At 40.0% G+C, this 23,113-nt stretch overlaps 2 protein-coding genes and 2 non-coding genes across 4 annotated transcripts; 3 read left to right on the top strand and 1 right to left on the bottom strand.

Moving 5' to 3' along the window:
- Window positions 1-889: 889 nt before the first annotated feature.
- LOC119903571 (high affinity cGMP-specific 3',5'-cyclic phosphodiesterase 9A) lies at window positions 890-14,812 on the bottom strand. The gene is made up of 14 exons (XM_038719820.1): window positions 14,725-14,812; window positions 13,495-13,656; window positions 13,357-13,408; window positions 13,049-13,151; window positions 12,357-12,499; window positions 12,194-12,253; window positions 10,766-10,943; window positions 5,242-5,364; window positions 4,559-4,651; window positions 4,325-4,392; window positions 4,121-4,223; window positions 2,619-2,723; window positions 2,195-2,341; window positions 890-2,016 (listed from the first exon to the last, which is right to left on the bottom strand). The coding sequence occupies exons 1-14, from the start codon at window positions 14,810-14,812 to the stop codon at window positions 1,831-1,833; spliced, it is 1,611 nt and encodes a 536-aa protein (XP_038575748.1). The 3' UTR covers window positions 890-1,830.
- An 823-nt stretch (window positions 14,813-15,635) lies between these two features.
- Window positions 15,636-19,835, top strand: nifk (nucleolar protein interacting with the FHA domain of MKI67). The gene is made up of 6 exons (XM_038719643.1): window positions 15,636-15,847; window positions 16,701-16,829; window positions 17,385-17,493; window positions 17,797-18,008; window positions 18,596-18,658; window positions 19,156-19,835. Exons 1-6 carry the CDS (start codon window positions 15,725-15,727, stop codon window positions 19,375-19,377), a joined length of 858 nt encoding a protein of 285 aa, XP_038575571.1. The 5' UTR covers window positions 15,636-15,724; the 3' UTR covers window positions 19,378-19,835.
- On the top strand, window positions 17,110-17,239 carry LOC119904623. Its single transcript, XR_005444732.1, has one exon. It is a non-coding gene; the product is annotated as a small nucleolar RNA ACA64 (small nucleolar RNA).
- Window positions 18,904-19,032, top strand: LOC119904622. The gene has a single exon (XR_005444731.1). It is a non-coding gene; the product is annotated as a small nucleolar RNA ACA64 (small nucleolar RNA).
- Window positions 19,836-23,113: the final 3,278 nt, after the last annotated feature.

Genomic DNA, 23,113 nt, shown 5'->3' on the forward strand with positions numbered 1-23,113 from the left:
GAATTCCATTTCCTGTAGCTGCTTCAGTTTAAGGGTCCTGGCAGTGTTCAGCCTGGTGTACTGTCACCCTGTCATGGCTTACAGAGACACTTGAACAGAACAGAGCTGTTATTAGTGACACCTGTGCTGCAGTCAGTGAAGCAAAATATTTCTATTACAAAATAACTCAGTAAGAGAAATTCAGGGGCTTCTCACCACATGTGTACAGGCTAAAAGCAATAGGCTACTAAAGACTTGTTTTTCTTCTTTTGCGTTCTACTATATTTCTCTGTCTCTCTCCTCTCTCTCACACACACACACTGCACACACTGCTGCTCTGTCTTCAACAGTATTGCTGCTGCAGCTGTTGCGCCGGCCTCCACTCTCAGCCCGCTTGGTCTCCTCTGCTGGTGATAAAGGGCTTAAAGCCTAAAAATAGCACACTTCTTTATTTGGCTTCATGAAGAAACTCTTTCTTAACAACACTGAGCTGTAGAGGTAGACTGATGATGACCCACTCATTAAAAACACAATGGCGTGCTGCCAGAGTTTTGGGACTATTTGCCCTGCTGACACATTCGTTGTCACTTACATTGCAGGCTGGCTTTTATTTAGAAGAAATAACAGCACCCCCTAGTGTGCATGTCAGCTTTCAGTAGCCAGGCAAGAGCTGATTCCCAGAGAGGAAGCCAAAAACCCAACTCTCACTTGTCCTCCGGAGGTACAACAGCTCCATTTTCAAGCTACTGTAGCCCCTGAAAATCACAAAAACAATACTGGTTCTTTCTGTCCATTTTTCCTTAAGATACACTGTGCTTCTTGCACCGGCAAATCAAATTTCCACTTTTAACATCAAACCATTTCGCTGCTTTTGTTTCTGTATGACTGTTCACTCTGGGATTTTGTCTTGTGTAAAGCACCATGTTACTTCTTCTCGAAAGATGACATACTAGACGTAAAGTTTACTCATACTATGGAAGCCTATAGGGGGCTATATTAAAATGGTAATGTAAACTAAAATTGAAAATGTAATTCCACAATAGCATTAGAATTTTCCATCATATGTATAAAACTGTAAATAAAATTGCAATAATTTACATTTTCACATACTCCTATGGGCATTCTCTGACATATTAAAATGAAAATGGAAAAGCTGTTTAATATTTAATTTTCATTGGTTTTATTCAAAGGTGACATAAGAACCTTGAGATCATAACAAAGAAAAAGCACTTTTCTATATACTGTTTTTCTGTACTTCATTCCAAAGACACTCGATTGAAGTTCCCACTGAGTCATTATTTTTTTTAGTTACACTCCAACAACCCAAAAAAATTTAGTACAATCACATGCTGGGTGAGGGAATCTGGTGTGCGGTTTCTTACATCACATATGCAACTGATGCAATGCAACCAAAGCAACTTACAGTATATGCAGTTTATTTATTCCAAAACAAACAACACTGGAGTAGAAATGCAATGTTGTCCGAAATGTAAATATCTATAATCTGTTAATCCTTTGTCACGCATTCCTTTGGTAGAATCAAAATATTGATTAATATTAAAACATAATTCAGGCAAACTAATTTGTTGAACTGTACTTTGGAAATTCTCTTTTAAAATGTAGCCTACTAGTGTTGAGAATTAATTTTTAACCCTCCAGCAAAATTATAAAGTAAAAGTTAGGTTCTATCTCATCACATTACAGATAATACTGCATACACCAAAACTACAACAGGCACTGCTTAGAATGGCAACTTGTGCTTAGCCCAGTAAATACTTGAGCAAAAGTACAAATGTAAACGGTGCTAAAACATTTAAATCAATATAAATATAATGTGCCGTTCACCATAGTTCACTGTGCGTCTGGTTTCGGGGCTTCGGGGCCAACAGCATCAGTCTGGCTGTCAGCTGTGCTCTGTGTCTCCTTACTCTTGGCTGCATTCTCACTCTGAGCCCGGTTCTGTGTCTCCCTCTCCAGTGCTTTCTCCATCTCTGTGTAGTAATCAAGAGCCTTCCGTACTGGATCGATAATGTGTTGCTGCAGAATGAATGAAGAATTAATAAAATTCCACAGCAGGAGAGCAAACTTACCCTCATCCATGTCCAATTTTAATTTAATAAGCAATTTCCCAAAGTAACTCATCCAAACCCAAAAGGCATATTGCTCAGAGTGAGTGCATTTGCTGGATGTATATGAATCTTACAAAATAAATTACCTCCAGGCAGGGGAAAAGGTTGGCCAGCTCGATGAAGAGAGGCAAAAGGACAAATCTGATGAAGCCTGTTTGAGATGAAGGCTTGGTTACTTTGTCCCGATCCATGAATGGGGTGACTGGAAGACCCTCCAACTTCTCCATATCACTCTGAGTGCAGATAGACGACAAAGCTTTAATAGAATTAATGGTTATAGTGTAGGACTGGCTTGTGAAACTTTTGATTTTGTTTTTATTTTAATTAACTTTGTTGCTCCTGAATCAGAATGCTTCAGGTTGTGGCTTACAGGACAATGCACACATTTAATTTAGCTTTGAACTACAGAACTGAGAAGGGCAGATGGAAACAATCCTCTATGGTTTTGAAACAAATATTCGGGTGTTGCTACAGTATGAAATGTCTGTACAAACAATCGGACTGAGTTACCTGGTTGTAGAATTCCTGCAGAAGACAGTCCAACCAAGGCTCAGCCACCTCCATGGGCCTCGCCTCATTGGATATGTCGCTCACTTTGATCAGAATCATCATCAGCTCCGCACATAACAGGGGAATATCAGACATTTGCATATTAATTATGAGAGAAAGACAGAGGTTTGGCTGGTGGTTGGAGTCTGATGTGGTCTGGGACGCTGAGCTCTCCTGAAAGAGACTTCAGCTGCCCAGAAAGCAAAAAAGTATATATATTTGTTGGTCACAAAAAATGTAATCATCAGTGATATTAAAACATTTCTAATCCTAAAGTCATAAAAATCTTTAAAAGGGCTGAAAAGAGCTGCCATTAATGTAAGCATATGTAGACAAGACTAGTGCCAGGTGTTACAGCCTCAATTTAAAGTCTTTACATTTTTGTTTAGGGCCCGAGCATGAAACATGCAAGGACCTTATTGAAATGTCGGGAATTATGTTGATTTTAAAATTCTTCTGTTTGTTTGTCTGACATGCTCAACACAGTCTGAAATGTACCGGAATGGCCCTCAGGTCAGTGAGGTGAGGCAGCTTTTTACATCCCATCAGCTTTACAAAAGTTGTCATTTCACTGCAGTATATTTGTATGCTCTGAGCCGTTGGAACAGTCTAATCGAGAGCAGCTCAAAGGGTTCATATCTTTAGACATCATTAGACTATTAATTTAATTGAATTCTTGATTTAAAATGTTTTTATTTTGTTTGTTTTTGTGTTTTATCTACTGTGTTGATTTTATTGGTGTTCTGATTCCTATTTCTTGTGTGCATCCATCTCAACTTGTTTTAATGATACATTTGTCTTATTATGAAATTGTCAATCACTTGTAAAACACTTTGAATGGCACTAGCCTATATGAGATGATCTATATGATACAAATAAAGTTTGATGTGATTGATTTGGTTTGAATGTGTGACGTTAGAGGTTTTTTAATCTCACTGCTGGTTTACTTCATATTTAACATGTTTCTGTCAACAGCAACGGAGCAGTAGTCCCAGTGTTTGGAAGGTTTTTACTTCATTCAAGTCAACAATGAATGATGTATGGAATAAGGGATAAAATCAAAATTAAATGTCCTGTTGGCCCACGTTTGGTGACACCATGTTACATTGGTCAGCCCAGCTTCATCCTGAGCAGAGGTTTAATCAGCAAAATTGCATACAGATAACAAGTAGTAATCATTTCATCCCTAAACTGTATTCTTGACATTACTTTGTACCAAAGAATACAACTAGGCCACTGCTTATAGAGAAAGAATGAAAGGTTAAAAGAAATCTTTATCAGACAATAATACTTGCTAAGCATGAATCAGAATCAGAAGGAGCTTTATTGCCAAGTAGTGTTTTTTTAGGAATTTGCTGTGGTGATAAGGTGCTACAGGCAGACAAACATACAGTCAACATAAATAAATGTTGAAGTTACATGAATTTCTTATACATCTGTGTTTCTATTTGCACTCCTCTTACCACATCTCTGTGGTCCTTGTTGGTGAAGTCAAAAGCTGGCAGGATGGACTTGAACTTGTTGAGAATCTCATTGTGCCTTGTCATGTCTGTGGCCAGAATGCATCTGCAATTACAACCAAATAAACCCATCCCATATGCTGTTGTGCTTTCATGACTAAATAACAACAAATGTGCTTGCTAAGAGAATTCAAAAGATGATCTCACTTTATGATCCCTTCCCTTATCCGTTTATATTGATCCATGGACACATTTCTGAAGATGTTGCTCTCTGTCTACAAAACAGAAAATGATCAGTTCACTATCGCTGACTGCATAGTTGACTCAATCTCATGGAGATAGTCATCCTGTTCTTGTCCAGGTTTAGTTCAAATCCCTAAAAACTAGTTTTGCGGCAGCTTGCACAAAGTGTTTTGAACAAACAGTGGGTTGTCATCTTACCTTCTCCAGTAAACCAAAAGCTACAGCACAGTGGTGGTTCTCCAGTGGAGAGATGTCATTGTAGCGAAGAGCAAGTTCTGTCCGAGCATTTATCTGAAAGATGGTCCGACATTTGTTTCTGATTAGCATTAAATAGAGTTTATGGTGAATAAGTTCAGAAATTAAATTTTATGTTTATACAACTTGAGAATTCAAAGTTTTTAGATGATATTGACATTTAGGTTTTAATAGGATTCAGAGACTGTGAGGACATATCACATGCTAGTGTCAGTTATTTAATATGCTGTATAGGGTAAACAAGTATTAGTATACTGTATATTAGCATATAGAATTGGCTAACTTTAGCTGTCACAAATACATTGGTATCAGCGTATGTTGCTGATAAGCAACAAGAAACCACAATAAGTAAATCCGCAAAACTACCCAAAATGTTCCCACAGTACTTTAAAATGTTGCCTTAGTTTTATCTTGGTCAGAATTGTTTGACCAAATCAGTCAATTACTGGTCACTTTTGTTGTTCCTCCTGTCCATACAGCAAATTCAATGTAAAATCCACAGTCTTCAGTCTTTATAACAAGGCATTCTGAAGTTCAGCAGAAGTTAATATGAGGCCTCAGCAGCTAGAAAGTTATGCTCACCAAGGAGACACTGTCTGAAGAACCACATAGGGGGAATTTCATACCTGATAGGCATTGTTGTATCCTGTGTGATCGAGGTCATGGCAAACTGCAGAGGTCAACATGATCAGCAGGTCAATGCTGTCCATCTTACTCCTCAGGTCAGTCAGCCAGATCAAACCATACATCTGCTCAGAGATTAAGAAACAGACTGAATGTAAGTCCATTATTCACTCTCTTTTAGCTCAGTTTGGATCACCACCAACTTCTGAGGGAAATATCTGGCTCATAGGCTGCTAGATGTTTCACTATGTTTACTTGCTAGTTGCTAATATTTCTGACTGCTGTTTGGTGCCGAGCAGATAGAGTACTATGAAACACCATTTGCACAAATAACATCTTAGAGACTTTGTTTAGAAGAAATTAAAATGCTTGTTAACAGGTAGAGTTAATGCCCTTTCTGGTTGTGTCCAATGAGGGCCCTTGAATCAGGGCACTCATACATATCCATGAGGAAAGGTGCATCAGTGACATCGATCAACAACGCAAGTTTGTGTAATAATAAACGTAAGGCAGATTTGGGCTTTAGAAGCCAATTGAAACTTTCAATGGGAGATGGTGAAGGTTTGAAAGGAGGAGAAAGCTAGCTTAGTGATGACGCTGCAGATTTTTCTGTCAAATTGCAACCACACATTTGGGGATGGTATGAGAGTCCAAGTAATAATATTATGGACGAGAACACAGAGATGGGGACTCGAGTTTGAGTTAAGTCGCACACACAGTGATTTCAGACTTGACTTTAGACTCATCCTCAAAAGACTTCAGACTCGACTCAGACTCGAGTTGTGGGACTCGTGAACATTCTTCTAGGAAACGTCTGATGAGCTTGCTGTTATTCCCTCCCTGCGTTACCTATAACCTGCCTACGTAACACACAGTACACAGTCTCACCCACATGTGTGAGAGGACAACACACAGCGGCAGCTGCTGTACCATTCATCATAAACTTTGGCTTTAAAACTTAATACAACAAAGAAGCGCTGAATGCAAAATAGGTTAGTAACCTGTGGCGAGTAAACATGTTTAGCTGAGCATTGGCCATCTAACGTTAGCTTGCTTCATGCTTTAGCTACGACCTACGGGAGGTTAACTCCCACTGTTGTTTGTTATTATAAGTTGAATGAGCGTTTCTTTACTTGGCAAACTTGTGGTGGTCGATTAACGTAATCATTTACATCCCACTGGCTGCCATCACATTAATTAACGGCTGCAAACAGGTTACAGGTTTATTATTGATCATGTAACGTTTCAGTTTTATTTAGTTATAACGTTACACTGGGTTTGAGTCTGGGGTGTGTTTACTTACAGTAGTTTATAAGATGTCATTATTTGCATTGCACATTACATGGTTGTGCTCTTTGAGTAAAAACAGGTTACAGTAACAGAATCCCTTATAGCTACGCAGTTTTATAAGCAGCCTGGTTTGAACGCAGCAGGTGATACAACATTCATTATAACCACGAGTGACTTGAAACTTGAATTGGACTAGGTAATCGTAGAATCTAATTTTCTTTTCTTCTGAGGAAATACTGTGGTGTGTATGCAGCCCACTGCAAAGTACATACCAAAACATTACAGGATCATTAATATAAAGCGGAATTTCATGTTAAGATCAGGCATACAGCATTATACATGGCTGGTCATACTTGATGGTCAATCATCTTTATTCATTGATTGATATATGATATAGTGACAATGGTGGTAGCACTGATAACATTACAACCAGACACAGATTTGGAAATGATTGTTACTGATTAAAATCTGGCTAGCAACAGCAATAGCTAAAAATCCCCAAACAGAACGGAACGACCCATTGGCTGTGACAGGTATTTGCACGTTAACAATGAGGCATAGAAAATCTACCTGATGTGTTAACATGTCAATTTTTGTTGTGTTAATGTTTAAAATACTTTAACATGCCCAAATTCTGTGTTAACAAGCATTTAATAATAAACTTTATTCATTTTGTCATTTAAACAGGACAGCTGATAACAGCTGCCTGCTGTGGCTAGGTTGATGCTAAAATGCTTAGCAAAGCTAATGGATGCACGACCCCTTTTGACATTACACATAGTCATGTGATCCATTTTTAACAACAATAATGTTTAAGAACAAGAATATTTCTAAAGGATAGTAAGTCAACATGTTGCTTCACACATGTACAGTCAATGCACAGACAGAACATTAGGCTTCCAAAGTTGACATGGCTAACATGTTAGCAAACAATTTTTCACTTACACATCCAGCCGTCATGAAACAACATTAGAATTTATTTAGTTATGTTTCATGCAAGCTGACAAATTTAAGTCCAATATTCATACTCCTTTTAGCTGAGCTGAGTTAGAGTCTCCAACTGCTGAGAAAAATAAACGTCCCTTTAGCTTACTAAGTGCGCACATTTTTACTTGCCAACGCTGTCTGCTATTCTATTTGGAGCGGGGCAGACAGCGTAGCGTATAGTGAGTTTATCAATGTTTTGTGGAAAGGGTTGCTTACAGTGAGAGTTGCGCAAACTAAATCATCTCCTAAATGTTAAAGGTTCAGTGTGTAAGATTTAGTGGCAACTAGTGATGAGGGTTGTGAATTTCCACCTGCCACTTTCCAGTTTACTACTACACCTACCCTTTTAAAGAGTGTAGGACAGCTACGGTGGCTGACAGAGCACAAAAGGTGTATCTTCTGAGACAGCAGAGATAAACCATGCCATGAAGAAATGAGGTTTCTTTAGGTAGATATATTAAGAGATTATATTTACTTAATTATTCAGTAAAACCATATGTTATTGTGACTTGGCCTCTGACAGATAACATGGAAAACGTAAGCCAAGAGTGTGAAACACTGTCATTGTTTCTGCACCACAGTCCATTATAAACCACATAATGGATGCAGTTTATACAAACATTGAGTAGGGAAGCACATTAGGCTAATTCTCTCTGTGATTATGGACCGTCGCCAAAACTGCCCGCCAACAATAATATCTGTCCCGCTGCCAGATTACGGTGCTTTGATAGCAGCAAAAACTATAAATAAATAAATACTTTGATAGTGGTGCTGAAAAAAATCTCAGTTATGGCAGCAACAGTTACTCACATAATCACTTCCTCTTTAGTGGTTTTGCCTACAAAATAAAAAAGTAGTAAAGTAATAAAAAAGAAGCTTGTTTACTGCAATGCAGTATTTGGAGTTGAACTGAGCTTTTAGTTTGAAAAATTCTGAACAACATTAAAAGAGTCTGTAGCCTGCTTGACACACCTCTGAAAGAGTCTTCAGAAAATGTTATTCCCCTAATGTTCTCTGCCTGCAGATACTGGGGAACTGAAAAAGTGTCCGTAGGTTGATGGCAGAGCCGGCCCAGCCACTAAGCGACCTCTGCAGTGGCATAGGGCCCCGTGGCCAGCAGAGGGCCCCCTACAGTCGGCTGTGGCTCAGGAGGTATAGCGGGTTGGCCGTTAATCGGAAGGTCGGCGGTTCAATCCCGACTCCCCCAGGCTGCATTGTGAAGTGTGAAGCCCGAATTGCCCCTGGCGGCTCTTCTGCCAGTGTATGAATGTGAGTGAATGGTGAATGCAGATGTAGTGTAAAAGTGCTTTTAGTGGTCGAAAAGACTAGAAAGGCGCTATACAAATTGTCTTGGAGCTAAGCTGTTCACATCTGATGTTATAAAGCATTTAACAGAACAAAACCAGATAGGCCAGGTTTGAACACGGTCCTGTCACCCAATAAGCTGACACTGCTGGTAGGTTTTGTGTTTGAGTTAAACCTATAGAGATGTCATGTCCTTTGATAAATCAAATCTGTCAGGTAGGGAGTGTGTAGTAGCTGTTTTTAAAGACTGGAGCTCCTAAGCTGCCAGTGTTGAAAAGACATCTTATCTAAAGTCACTTTTTAAAAGGGGACAGCATCAAACTCTTGCAGATTGTCTTGCATTATAAGATCCTCCAGATCTAAGCTAAGAACTCAAGTAATTTCAATTCAGCCATTTTATTTATTTATTTTTATTATTTAATAGCAGGTCCATCAGCCTCCACCTCTCCATCATTGGTATCATCCAAGAAGCTGCCGGCAAGCTTAGGCCTACATCAACAATAACTAAACATTTATTCACCTCTAGCAACACTCAGTGTATGAAGATGTCAATTTACTAAAATTACTAATTTACTTTGTTAATCTCCCTCATAGGTCTACCTGTGCCTGTTGAAGTGAAGAGCAGTACCATCGTGCTTACCACACCTGGCTCTCCAGTATCATATGTTTCCTGTTTGACTTCAAACATAGTAGATATAATAATATAGAGTTATAGTTTTTGATCAGAATCAGCTTTATTGCCAAGTCGGTTTAAGAAATTTGCTTTGGTGTGTTTGTGCTAAACAAACATGGCATTCATTGGGTCGTATTTAAAAACAAGACATGTTTCTGTGTCATATATAGTGACAACGCCCGACAGTCAGAGGGGCCTCCAACTAAATTTTGAATAGGGCCCCCAAGGCCAAGGCCAAAACACAAACACTGCAGCACATGCCGTAACGTGAGAAACAGTCGCTGCAGAATCCATTTGTTGAAGAGACAAAAAAAGTTGTGCCAAGATGGGTTTGAATTCTCAACCCTTGGGGTGCAAGTCCTGCACTTAACTAACTGAGCTAACTGCACACCACATCAATACTTGTCAATATTATGTGTCATATTCTTACCCATCATCTAATGGTTGAAAATATTTCTCCAATGCAAATCCTATTTGCTGACCCCCCACAGTACATTAATACTACTACTTCTTCTTCTAATGTACATATTCAACGTAGTGATGAGTGTCTACACTGCCTGAATTCTACCAGAAGTAGAACAAGAAGAACGTAGTGATGAAACACGCTCTGTAGGGCTGTTTGTCCATTTTCAGCTACTGTAGAAACACGGCGCAACATGGCGACGTCCATGGAAGGGGGGACCCGCGTTATGTAGATATAAATGACTCATTCTAAGGTAATAGAAACAAAAGGGTTTATTATATAAAATCTTTATACACCACTGAAAACATAGTGATGGATATTATATTGCAGTTCTGTCAATAAAATATTACACACTGAACCTTTAAACCAAACCAATGAGCTAAAAGAGGGTTAAAAGCAGGGATTGCGCCTGCTTGTCGCTCCTTGGTTGCTCCTCTTCTCAGATTGCTCCTGCCTCCTTCCTACCCGCAAAGGCCCTTAAAGAACTGTAGAGTTGGGTACTGATTCTGTGATTTTGTTCAGATGAGCCAAACCTTTTACTTTACACAGTCATCTGATTATAAATATTTTATCAGATCACAATATTTAGAAAATATTGATAAATGCAGGTGAGAATGAATCCTTTAAGCCTTAGCTATTTTTGTACAAAATGTTGAAGGCAAGAATTCGAACCATCAGATGTAATCCTTCATGGATATGTTGCGATAACTGCCTAACCTGTAGAGTTGTCCAGTGATTAGAGTCATCTCTCTAACACCAATGTGCCATCAACGTTATGGCACGCGCACACACACACACACACACTCACCATCTGGGTAACACAGAAGCAATGCTTGAAGTTGTGGAAAGGGATGTTGTTGTATCTTTGATAGACTTCAAACAGGAACTGTTGCAGGACTTCAGGCTCAATGTTGAAGGTCGCTATGAAATCTAAATCTGCGTACATGACATGCAGGAGCACCATTATCTCTGCGTCCTCCCACTGCCTGCACACACACACACACACACACAAAATGTCTTTGCGAGGAAACATTTTTAAACAAATGGTTAAAATGTCCATCTATATGGTACATGCAGTATTATTAAACATAAGCAGTTTCTCAAGTTGCAACATCCTGGATAACAGTGACAGTAAAGTCTTTGAAACAGATCCTTCGTATTTTATATGTTTTAGTTTTTAGTCTTTCTATGTAAAACAACAAAACATAATACATTAATGGGTGGAAAAATGACAACAATGGAAGCTGGTTATAAATATTAATGCTTGGATAGAACCCAAAAAGGTTAATAAAGGCATCTCACCCACTGAAATGTGTAAAATGTATATTTTCACTTATCAGACTCAACAGCATGCCACAGTTAGCTGGTTTGTTGCAAGAAAAGCTTCCACACAACCCAACCACAGTTATTATTGTTATTATTATTATTAAAACAAGTATTGTGTGTATCTAAAGCCAGATATATCTTCTTCCTCTGTGCGGTGGAGCTCCATTGTCCAAAACTATTAAAACAAATGCACTATTTAGTCCTGTGTACATGTTAAAAATGCTAACAATTACAGTGCTCAGTAGTTTTAGCAAATTACTGAGTCATTTATATCGTGGACTGTTTTTTAAAGATGTATGTCTTCATTAGGAATAACTTGAGGCTGAGTGCCACAGAAAGAAAGTGTTGAAAAACACCATTGTTGGTTTTGTTTTTTTTCAAGGGATTTGTTGACAAAAATGTAGAAGAATGTCAGCCTTGTCCTTTAAAATGCCCACATAGCAGAGCCCATAGAAAAGCACATGGGATTCAAAGGAATCTATTGATTTATTGATTGTTATATGACACCCCAAGCTTCAGGTCTCCTTCTGGAGCCTGTGTGCGTAATCACATGTCCAAGGCCATCATTAGGGGTTTGCTTTAAAAGCTTTCAGACAAATGAAATGATGGCCAAGCCTTTCTGAATGCAGAATGCACTTCCTCCAAATGAAGGCCACTTCAAACATGGTTTGTTGATTAAGCCTTTTATGAAGACCTTCTTTTGATTTGTGAGCCCTTTGCAGGCCTATTCATATTAAGATGAGTTTGTCCACCAGAAGAAAAGGGTGACGGCTCCTATCCTCTTCAGAAACGCGTCAGAGATGCTCGTTGGGCCCAACTGTCATTAAGCGCTGTGCACTAAGGAAACAGGTGCACTGGTTGTTTGACATTAAAGCATCTCCAGATTTCTACTGGCCAGGTGGAAACTTACCAGTTATCAAAGGTTGGGGTCTTTAAGTACTGCCTCACTTCGTCTGATACCTCCAGGGAGCTGCAAATGTAACAACAAATGCACATGATTACTGTTATTCAAAGATATAATATATAATACGGAGGGCATTATTTATTTGAGTTTTGCAGGAACGTGAACGTGCCTCATTTGAAGAAACTTTTCCCGTACATGCTCACACTCCTTCCTGGTTTTTCGTAGGGTTCTCTTGTGGTAAAATGGGGAGGGCTTGTGTGTTCCCTCTGACAGATCTTTAAATAATCCCAGCCAGCTCAGATGCTCCACACTCTGGAAAGGAATGAGGATCCAGCGAAACACATCGATCATCACATCAAATCCCCAGATTGACCCTTCAAAATTCAGGCCAGGAATTACAAATCAATTGTCATTTACATTATCATTACTGATTTCAGTGTGCTCTGTTTTTGCTGTACCAATGAGATTAAGAGATTGAGGCATTTCACTAAACACCACAAATGTTAATCTCACTAGCAGTAGGGAAAATGTCAGGGGATCACCAAAAGTCAGGACAGTTCATGGGAACCCTGAATGTCGTTACAAAAGAATTCATGGAAATCATGTTTCTGTTTCGGTCTCCACCAACTCCTTTGGTAAATACCTCTTTAGCTGCTGAATGCTGTGTTCAGCTGCTAGTCGCTAACTGTATCTGTTTGAGGTTGAGCTAGAAAGGCAATACAATACCTGACTGTTGGCTCAGGATAGAGATGTTTTTTCTGATTAGGATTAACAAACTCCCTATGCATATTAATAAGTTCCATGTTCTTTTCCCCAAATTTCATGAACAGCTTTAAAGCCCCCAAGTACTTTGTCCCCTACCTCTAGTTTGTCCCGGAATCGATCCACCTGTTTCTTCATCTCATACACAACTGCAGGGGTCTCACCGGCTTCAATCAGGAGTTTCTTCTCCAGGCCCTGCAGTCTGAGCTCACACACCACCCGCACAGTGTTAAGTCATTTATCTACACCTTTGGATCATGTTATTCAAAGTCTCTAATTCACGGTCTATCTGGCCTCCTTTTTAAAAGCATAATGCAAAGAAACGCCAGACTTTTCCACTTTCACATTAAATAAGCTATACTTTTCCTCAAGTATATCCTGTTTCTCTTGCTTCCCACCTTGCCTACCTTTTCTCCATGGATAAGAGGTCAAATCCGAGCGCACCAGCAAGCTCTGCACCTGAAGTGACAGGAGAAGAGGGAGACTGTCAACGTTTTTAAATAAACCCCAGCACTGTGATTCCCATGGTGCTAAGTTAAAGATACCTAACGGCTCACTGTTGCACTCGGCGGCCACCACCTCCAGCTTGTAGCAGGAGTTTGGGCTGTTGGGCTCCAGACTCGGGGAGATGTTGATGATGTTGCCTTTGGGGTTGTACAGCTTCAGGATGTCATGGGGTCCTGCCTCGGCTGCAGAGCGGAACAGATCTGGAAAGAACGTCTCACTGTTCATTTCACACTATGCAAAGAGAATTTTTTTTTATGTATTACTGTTATTTTTATAGAGACACACTAAATCGCTGAGGAAGACCATGGGTGTGATTCAAAGTGCTGGGAAAAACTAGTAAGTGGTCTTTGAACTATGATTTTTTTTTTTGTCATGCTTGTAGGTACCACTTTTTGAAGATACTAACAATAAGTGCTTAACCATCCATAGCAAGAACCGTGATGCAATGTGGAGCCAGGGTGTCTGGTTGTAACTAATTGCTTTATTCGTTGTTAATAAATAGTTTAATGAAGCATTATAGATCAATTATACCGTTATTATAATCAAACTAGTAAGGCTGCATGAGCATTTACCTTCTGGAAAAGGGATCCAGAGGATCTGTACTAAAATTAATTTCTAACAACTTATTAGTGAACTACCATCATCTATAAAAGCAAAATTGCCAAATAGAAAGGATAAACATAGACCAAAGGGATTTTTCACAACTTGTCAACCCAAAAATGGTTCTTAACAATGGCTTGTAACTGATCTTTAAGTATTTGTAAAGTATTTATTAGCATTAATAAAAGCATATAGTTACAACTTATAAATCCTTCAAATGTACTGTATTAGAAAGTGGTACCACTTTTATATAAGACTGCCACAGTTAGAATAAGAATACTCCAAATAACAAACAACTGCTGCTGAAGAATCTGTGCTCATTCACATTATGTTAGAAATCTTCAGTATGGTGCTTTCTTTTGTCTTCCTCAGCACTTCAAACAAAGCATACATAAAGAACACGTGAAGCCGATCTGACAGGTGATGAGCTGTCAGTGGCAGCTGAATCGCTGTGTGGAGCTTAGACAACCTCTGTAACACACATCTTTCATCTGCTTGTGTAATGAATGACCCATGCATCTAATTCATGCACTTGTCAGGGTGGTTTACTTGTTTGGTTTACAACAAAGCTGTTAGAATATTTGTCTGTCACAATGCTACTCAAATTTCTATAATCTATAATAACAAGTTAAATAAATTTAAACAGTAACATCATCTTCTGCTCCTACCTTTGACATCCTGAGCAGGGCAGTCCATCGGGAATTCAGCCTTCTCTGGTCTCCCATTCACTGTGAAGTAGATGATTTTCGTTGCCATGTCATGAAACCAGATCAACTGAAGCTGCTGTGCGCACTGCTGATCTGTATGTAGGCTAATGTCTGTCTCACCTCATTATTTTACTGGTAAACTCTCCACCCCCTTGTTGCCTTCTCACCACCTCCCCTGTGCTCCTCCTTCCCTTTCCCTCTTTCACACTGTAACATTTTTCCAAATGATAGTAGGAGTAATTAATTGAAAGTAACCCCCAGTTTTTTTTTGTTTTGTGTGTGTGTGTGTGTGTGTGTGTCTATTCTTGTATAGATCTTTTTTTAAAGCCCATTTCAGCCATTTGATAATAAGTCATGAAGAACACATAAAACTCTTATTATTATTTAATAATGAGCTATCTCACAACTATAAGATAATAACTATTTCAAAATAATTTAAAGAAATTCATTTCCAAAACTATGTATTGTGTCTTTTTTAATGTGAAGCACTCTGTGCATTCCATTTCTTTGCTGTAAAGCACTTTGAGCTGCATTTATTGTATGAAAGGTGCTATTCAAATAAAGTAATAATAATAATATATACTGTACATGTAATGAATTACAATACCTTAGGCACGTGATTTGTGCAAATACTCTAAGCTACAGTATTCTGCAGAAAATTATATTTCATATTGAGTAGATAAGTACTAATCATGAAAAACACTTGATAATGGAAAACATACTTAAGTAATGATGGCAGAAATCAATACCTTATTTACACCGAAGGCTCTGCTTTGGACTGCCAATCCTCCGTGTCTGTAGATGGCGCTGTGCAGAGCGCACGACTGTGGCCAACGCTCAAAGCAACCTTCCGTCCGCACTTCTTTGGTTGTCACCACATGGGCAACCGGATAAAGATACTAGCGTGGTGCGTAGAGAGTTTACAATCTATGTCCCGTGTCAGTAAGGTTAATTCATCGAAATGACTGAAAGTAAAGCAGAAACGGCTCCTAAGCCGGCTAAAGAACTGTTGGCTCTGAACCCCAAGCAGGAGTCTGAGTTCAAGAAGAAGGTGCAGGAGGCGAAGAAGAACAAATCCAGCAAGGTGCGTAGAGATGGAACTGTGGCCCTGTGTGGAACGTTATTCACGTTAGCGTTAACTACACGAGGGCTCTGCGTTTATCCAACAGTATCTTGTCAGGCTTTACCTTATTCCCTTACCCGTCGGATTTTGTTATCATATTATTGGAAATGTCAGCTTTTCTGACTGCAACCGTTAGCGAGGTCAAATACTCCTATGTTAGTGGCTGTTAAGAGAATGGAGACCTTATAACGGCTTAGCTAACGTTGCATATAGAGACCAGTGCCGCGAGAGCTGGTAATGAATTAAAATGGTGACTCCATAGTGTTTTTACTGATTTTTATTTCGTCAGGGTACCAAACTTTGATGCGGGCAAGACTACCGCTGCTCGGCCGTTGCTTTTTCCATAGCTGACCGTGAGAATCGCAGTCAAAATGTCGAGTCAGCACCGTCAGCTTCACACACGGCTGGCGGCTAGCTGTGATGCTAAATCACAAACACTCCCCCCTCTTTATTGATACACATGTATTATTGTGCATGTAAAGATCATTCCGTGTGTGAGATATATATATATAGATATATATAGATATATATATAGATAGATAGATAGATAGATACACAGGTTATTGATCCTGGGATCAAACAGCTCTTCATATTACAGTATGTGTGATGTGCTCTTTGTTTGTTGCTTGTCCTTAAAATCACATCAGAAGCTGTTTAGGGAAAGAGGGGCCACTTTCACAGCAGACATTGTGACTGTGAAGCGCAGGTACTCTGTTTTCTTCACATGTCCAGGATCCAGGACCCTGAAACTGTAACTTTGTCCTTTTTGTTTATTGTGTTTTTTTTTTTTTGTATTTTTTTTTTTTTTTTACAGGGGAGCCATTTGACCCCTGGAGTGATTTATGTCGGGCACCTGCCACTTGGGCTGTTTGAACCTCAGCTCAAAACGTACTTCGGACAGTTTGGTAAAGTCCTGAGGCTGCGGCTGTCCAGGAGTAAAAAGGTAGCACGTTTGTCTTGGGCATCAGTAACAAACAATAACTACATACGGACTTCACATTCAGACACATGAATGCAGTCTGTTCCATACATTTACATTGTACAACATGAGACACTACCGCCTATCAGTAATTGTTGACTGAATCAATTAGAACCTGAGTGTGCGAAAAACAACTGAATCAAGAATAGACAATTCTCAGTTTGCTGTTTTGAAATTTTAGATCAACCCAGTTGTCCCATAGGGTTGCCTGGACATTGTGGAAGTGATCCTGCAGAATGTTGGCTCAGGCTGAAAATGATCTCAGATGTAACAGTGGTCTGAAGTCAGATAACTGAGCCTAAAGTACTGCGGTGCGTTAAGCTTATCTCCTGCTCACCTATTGGCAGAGCGATAAAACCCATGTACCAACAAAAGCATGAGGAAAAACTAAAATAATTTGAATCTGCAATATAAAAACACTATAATCAAATGCAGATGTTTGGTATGAAACCCTTGATGTGTGATAATTTCCCGCTGTCTATCACTGTCTCATATGTACTTTCTCTACTTTACCTGCAGACAGGTGGAAGCAAAGGCTATGCATTTGTTGAGTTTGAATGTGATGAAGTAGCCAAAATTGTTGCAGAGACCATGAATAATTACCTCATGGGTGAGAGACTCATCAAATGTGAGTATTGTTCAAGTACAAGACTGTTAATGACTGGCATGACTCTTGTTTCCCTGCGTCACACACGTTAATTTGCATAAAAACATTACCTCTTAGAATACTGGCTGTGCCTTGATACTAATGTTACCTATATTAACTTGAATAATTGGTATCGACAGAGTTAAGATGTTAATAGAAGTGATTACAGAGAACATATTATTTTATGCCTAATTTTCACAGTTTTTGTTTAGACTTTTGTTATATATCCATGTACTCGCTGTAAAGGTAAATTGCTTTAAGCTCATCATCATTGCTGTTTCCCAGGTAACGTGATGCCACCAGAGAAAGTGCATGAAAAGCTGTTTGTTGGCTCCGAAAGGGAATTTAAAAAACCCTCACATCCTGCTGTAGCCCGCTACAACAAGAAACACACAGAAGAGCAGATCACCAAGCTGAAAGACAAACTCCTGCGGAAAGAATCGAAGCTCCGCAAGAGGCTTGCAGCACGCGGCATTGACTATGACTTCCCCGGATTTGTGAGTGAGATAGTATATGGCTGCTAGCTGTTCTATTTATCTGAGCTATAAAAAAATTAATTCTTCTAGAATGAAAAAGTAATAAGCACAAAGTTTTGGAATCTGTGATAGTTTTAAAAATGCAGAAATTATCCTTTAAATATATCATTAGAGCTTCAATATGAGCTAACTGCAGATACATTTATTTAACTGTTTGTACAGCTGATAAATGACAATTAAAAATGAATGTTGTAGTTGTATAGTTTGTCCACCAGAGGGCACTCCTCTGTTGGCTACAGTGTACACTTGCACTCTTGTTCAAAGTACTATCATAACTACACGACAGTTGTTAGAAATAATCTGTGTCTGATATATTGGATTTAAAATCCTCAAATATCAAGATCACTATCGGTCTTAAAAATCTAATCTAAAAACTTAATATTTGACCAAAACTTTGCCCTTCTGATTAAGAATAGAACTGTGTTGTCAAAATTCAGAAATAAATTTTTCAGAAAAAAAAAATGATGATGGGCAGTTCCACAGGTAACATGGCAGAGCTGTTTTTGTTGGCATCATGTTAACCTTCAATGTTCTCTCTGCTTTTCCAGGCGGCCCAGGTCCCTCAGAAGAAAAAGCTGTCTGATTCCATGAATGCGTCTACATGTAGTGATGTAAGGCCAACACTTATGATGATGTCTGTGAAGATTCTCAAGAGTCATCCATGTCATAGTTATCCAAGGTTGGTTAAAATCAGGGGCAACCAGACTTGGCTGAAGATTCTCAAACGTTTTGCCTCCCATCCAAGCTTTCTTAGTGAACTGAAGTCTTGGATAAAGCCTTTGAGTATCTTCAACCAAGTCCAGTTGCCCTTTATTTTAACCCACTTTGCATAACTGAATATACATTTAACTTTGGCCCAGACTGAAAATGACCCCAGGTGTACCTGTGATCTGGGGTCAGATATCTGTGCCTATAGTACTGTGGTGCGTAAAGCTTATTGCGTGTTTCTTGGTGGCTGCGCGATAAAACCCATGTACCAACATACTATTAACTCCAGGGAAAATCAAAACTGCAAAGGTTCGAGGGAAAAGTTGACCAAAACAAATAAACATCCCCTCTGTACCAGAATGACCCTGTTTGGCTAATGAGCTCCCCTCTTCCTCTTCAGGACACCACACCAGTCTGCACCCCGTCTCTCCTGGAGAGGAGGAAGTCCATGGTCATTGACGACGACGATGCAGATGATGAAATTGTCATTAAGATGCCAGCTGTAGAGAAAGAGGAAGAGTGCTCCTCCTCAGAGGAGGAAGATAGTGACAATGAGGAGGAGGATGATGATGATGACTCAAAGAGCGAGGAACCCTCTGAAGAGGACGCAGAGGCGGAGTGAAAGTCTTGTTTTATTGTGGACTTGGTTCTCTGTCAAAGTACCGAGATGTATCAGGATCATGTGTGGTCTTCCATTTGCTTTGAGAGTCACAGGACAACGTTGAACTGTGTTTAGAAATCACAGAATGTCTTTCAGTATGTGGCTATCACGTTACAAGAAGCTCTTGTGAAATATTCCACCGTAATTGTGGGTAGGACATCAGTGGGTACCTTGGATGGTGTTTGCAAATCCTTCATAATGATCCTGATTAATGGGCAGCAATTTTGCCTGGACTTATTTAACAGTAAATGTGCATTTCAGTCCTGGACTAAGCCCTTTCCTTTACCATACAGGGCTGGAATGTTAATAGAACAGACAGCAACATTATTATTTTTGCTTAATAACCGCTTGTCTAAAAATGTGGTTAAATTTCTACTATGTAAAGTATGATCTTTAAAAATAAATGATGTAAAAATGTGCTCTTGAGCAGTCCTTTAAATACTCTGGATGTGATCATTTTCAACAACAAGCAACCAAAAAAGCATTTGCATACACAAACCGCCAGCACAATAAGACATGTCACAGTAAGAAAGCACAGGTGTAAAGACAACAATGATGTTTCAGGGTCCTGATGGCTCTTTCACAAAACCAAGATAACGGATTAATCCGGGATTTTCCAGTTATCTTTGCTGAATTAGGCTGTGACTCGGTTTCATAAAAGCAGTAGCACATAAATTACCGTGGAGATTTATTCTGTGCGGCTAGCCTGGTCTGGAGCAGGCTAACAGCCAGGTTTAGTTAAGCCTGGTGCCTTATCTGTTAAGTCAGCGGTCACGCAGATTGCATATCAGTCAGATTCAGTTCTTTGTCATTCAAACATGTAAAGCATGAAGGAATGAAATTAATTTCCCTGGACCAGCAGTGTACAGAATAAGTAAATTAAGATAGTCCTAATATAAAAACATTTAGATAATCTTAACCATAATAAACACTATTTAAAAACTGTATGGCATCATTAAAGTGGCTAGTGCAATAGCAGCAATGTGAGAGCAAAGGGCAGGGAGTACATAAGCCTCACAGCCTCTGGAAAGAAGTTGCATGTTAGCCTTGTTGTTCTTGCTTTTAGGCTGCGCAACCTTCTGCCAGAGGGGAGGGTGGGTGGAGTCCATGATATCTGATGTTACATTACTTCAAAATAGTGTTAAAATATTGTTCTCGTCTTGTTCTCATGAACACAGAATTGGGCATCATCACATCTCCTGAGTCAAGAGGATCGTCCCACCACTAATCTGAGCCCTTATGTTCCCACTGCGTTTCAACACAATGTTACTTTTTCAGATATAGACATAGGTGTCATTTACACTGGGTGACCCTGGGGACACGTCCCCACCACTTTTTGAAAGTACACTGCTCAAAAAAATAAAGGGAACACTAAAATAACACATCCTAGATGTGTTGAATGATATTGGAAGATGAGGTGCTGTGGATCTTAACCGACTGTAGCCTTTTGTCAAGAAGTCCAGGACCCAGTTGCAGAGAGATGGTCTTAGTCCCAGCAGCAGCAGCAGTTTGTTGATTAAGGTCTGTGGATGATGGTGTTAAAGGCAGATGACAAGTGCAGGTAAAAAAGTGGAAAACCACACTACAGGCCGATCCAACTTTGATGTAATGTCCTTCAGGTAATACACATTGGCAGACTGGCTGTCAGACTGTGTGGCCTCAACGTGCCTGTATGACCTCCCTACAACGCCTGGGCATGCTCCTGATGAGGTGGCGGACGGTCTCCTGAGGGACCTCCTCCCAGACCTGGACTGAAGCATCTGTGGTGCAACGTGGCGTTGGTGGATGGAGCGAGACATGATGTCCCAGATGTGCTCAATTGGATTCAGGTCTGGGGACCGGGGCGGGCCGGTCCATAGCATCAATGCCTTCCTCTTGCAGGAACTGCTGACACACTCCAGCCACATGAGGTCTAGCATTGTGTTGCATTAGGAGGAACCCAGGGCCAACCGCACCAGCATATGGTCTCACAAGGGGTCTGAGGATCTCATCTCGGTACCTAATGGCAGTCAGGCTACCTCTGGTGAGCACATGGAGGGCTGTGCGGCACCCCAAAGAAATGCCACCCCACACCATTACTGACCCACCGTCAAACCGGTCATGCTGGAGGCTGTTGCAGGCAGCAGAACGCAGCAGAACGTCTGTCACATGTGCTCAGTGTGAACCTGCTTTCATCTGTGAAGAGCACAGGGCGCCAGTGGCGAATTTGCCAATCTTGGTGTTCTCTGGCAAATGCCAAACGTCCTGCACGGTGTTGGGCTGTAAGCACAACCCCCCTGCTGGAGGTCATTTTGCAGGGCTCTGGCAGGGCTCTGGCTCCTGCTGCTCCTCCTTGCACAAAGGCGGAGGTAGCGGTCCTGCTGCTGGGTTGTTGCCCTCCTACGGCCTCCTCCACGTCTCCTGATGTTCTGGCCTGTCTCCTGGTAGCGCCTCCGTGCTCTGGACATTACGCTGACAGACACAGCAAACCTTCTTGCCACAGCTCGCATTGATGTGCCATCCTGGATGAGCTGCACTACCTGAGCCACTTGTGTGGGTTGTAGACTCCGTCTCATGCTACCACTAGAGTGAAAGCACCGCCAGCATTCAAAAGTGACCAAAACATCAGCCAGGAAGCATAGGAACTGAGAGGTGGTCTGTGGTCACCACCTGCAGAGCCACTCCTTTATTGGGGGTGTCTTGCTAATTGCCTATAATTTCCACCTGTTGTCTGTTCCATTTGCACAACAGCATGTGAAATTGATTGTCAATCAGTGTTGCTTCCTAAGTGGACAGTTTGATTTCACAGGAGTGTGATTGACTTGGAGTTACATTGTGTTGTTTAAGTGTTCCCTTTATTTTTTTGAGCAGTGTATTTGTCAACATGTTTCTGAAAAATAGCAACAAATGTTAAAAAAAAAAAAAATGAAGATGATTTGAGAAATGTTTATTTGCACAATAACAAAATATGCAATGCAATGTAAATAAAAGAAAAAAATGTACATTGTCCAAGAATTTTATGTTTCCCTTGATATAAATACACTGTTCAACCATAAGTTAGTGATGAAAATGTCTCCAGAATGCAGGAAATTAAGTGTTAAATGCTCAAAATCTTCAGGGGGAGGACCCCCAGACCCCCCAAATCATATATCGCAGCAGTGAATATTTATTTATTTATTATCTTCATGTCTTGTTCTTGCGACCCCGTGATTGTGCTTTGTCACGTCTCGTGAGCTAATTGTATCACTGCACCATTGATCTGAGCCCTCCAATGTCCCCAGCACAAAGTGACGCCCTTGGATATAGATATACAATACTATGAGAAAAAAAAACCTTTGTTGTGAATTGGCGCTATATAAAGAAAACTGCATTGTTGATTAGGGGTTGTAATTAATACATTTGCTGTGTGACATTAACGTCCACTGCCCACTTTTAAGGTCCGACATTACGTTACAGTGAATGGTAACATTATAGCCTAATTACGACAGTTCCAGTTAAGAGCAGTAATACTAATAGCTACTTATCAGTCGGTCCTCTGTGTCTGCCTTTTCTCGCTGTTTTAACGGCCCTCTTACTTTATTGTTTTTAATATGTTGTGCCGTTTTCATCTTAAACCTTCTTCATTCGCTGTTACTCGCTGTGTGTAAAGTAGCTGCACACATCTTCTTTTATTTATTTAATGTATTTAACAGGGACGGTGCACATTGTAGTTAAGACT

The sequence above is a fragment of the Micropterus salmoides genome, unplaced genomic scaffold (assembly GCF_014851395.1).
Source record: "Micropterus salmoides isolate LMB-PRFRI ecotype aquatic unplaced genomic scaffold, ASM1485139v1 Ms_hic_scaffold_15, whole genome shotgun sequence".
Classification (NCBI taxonomy): Eukaryota; Metazoa; Chordata; class Actinopteri; order Centrarchiformes; family Centrarchidae; genus Micropterus; species Micropterus salmoides.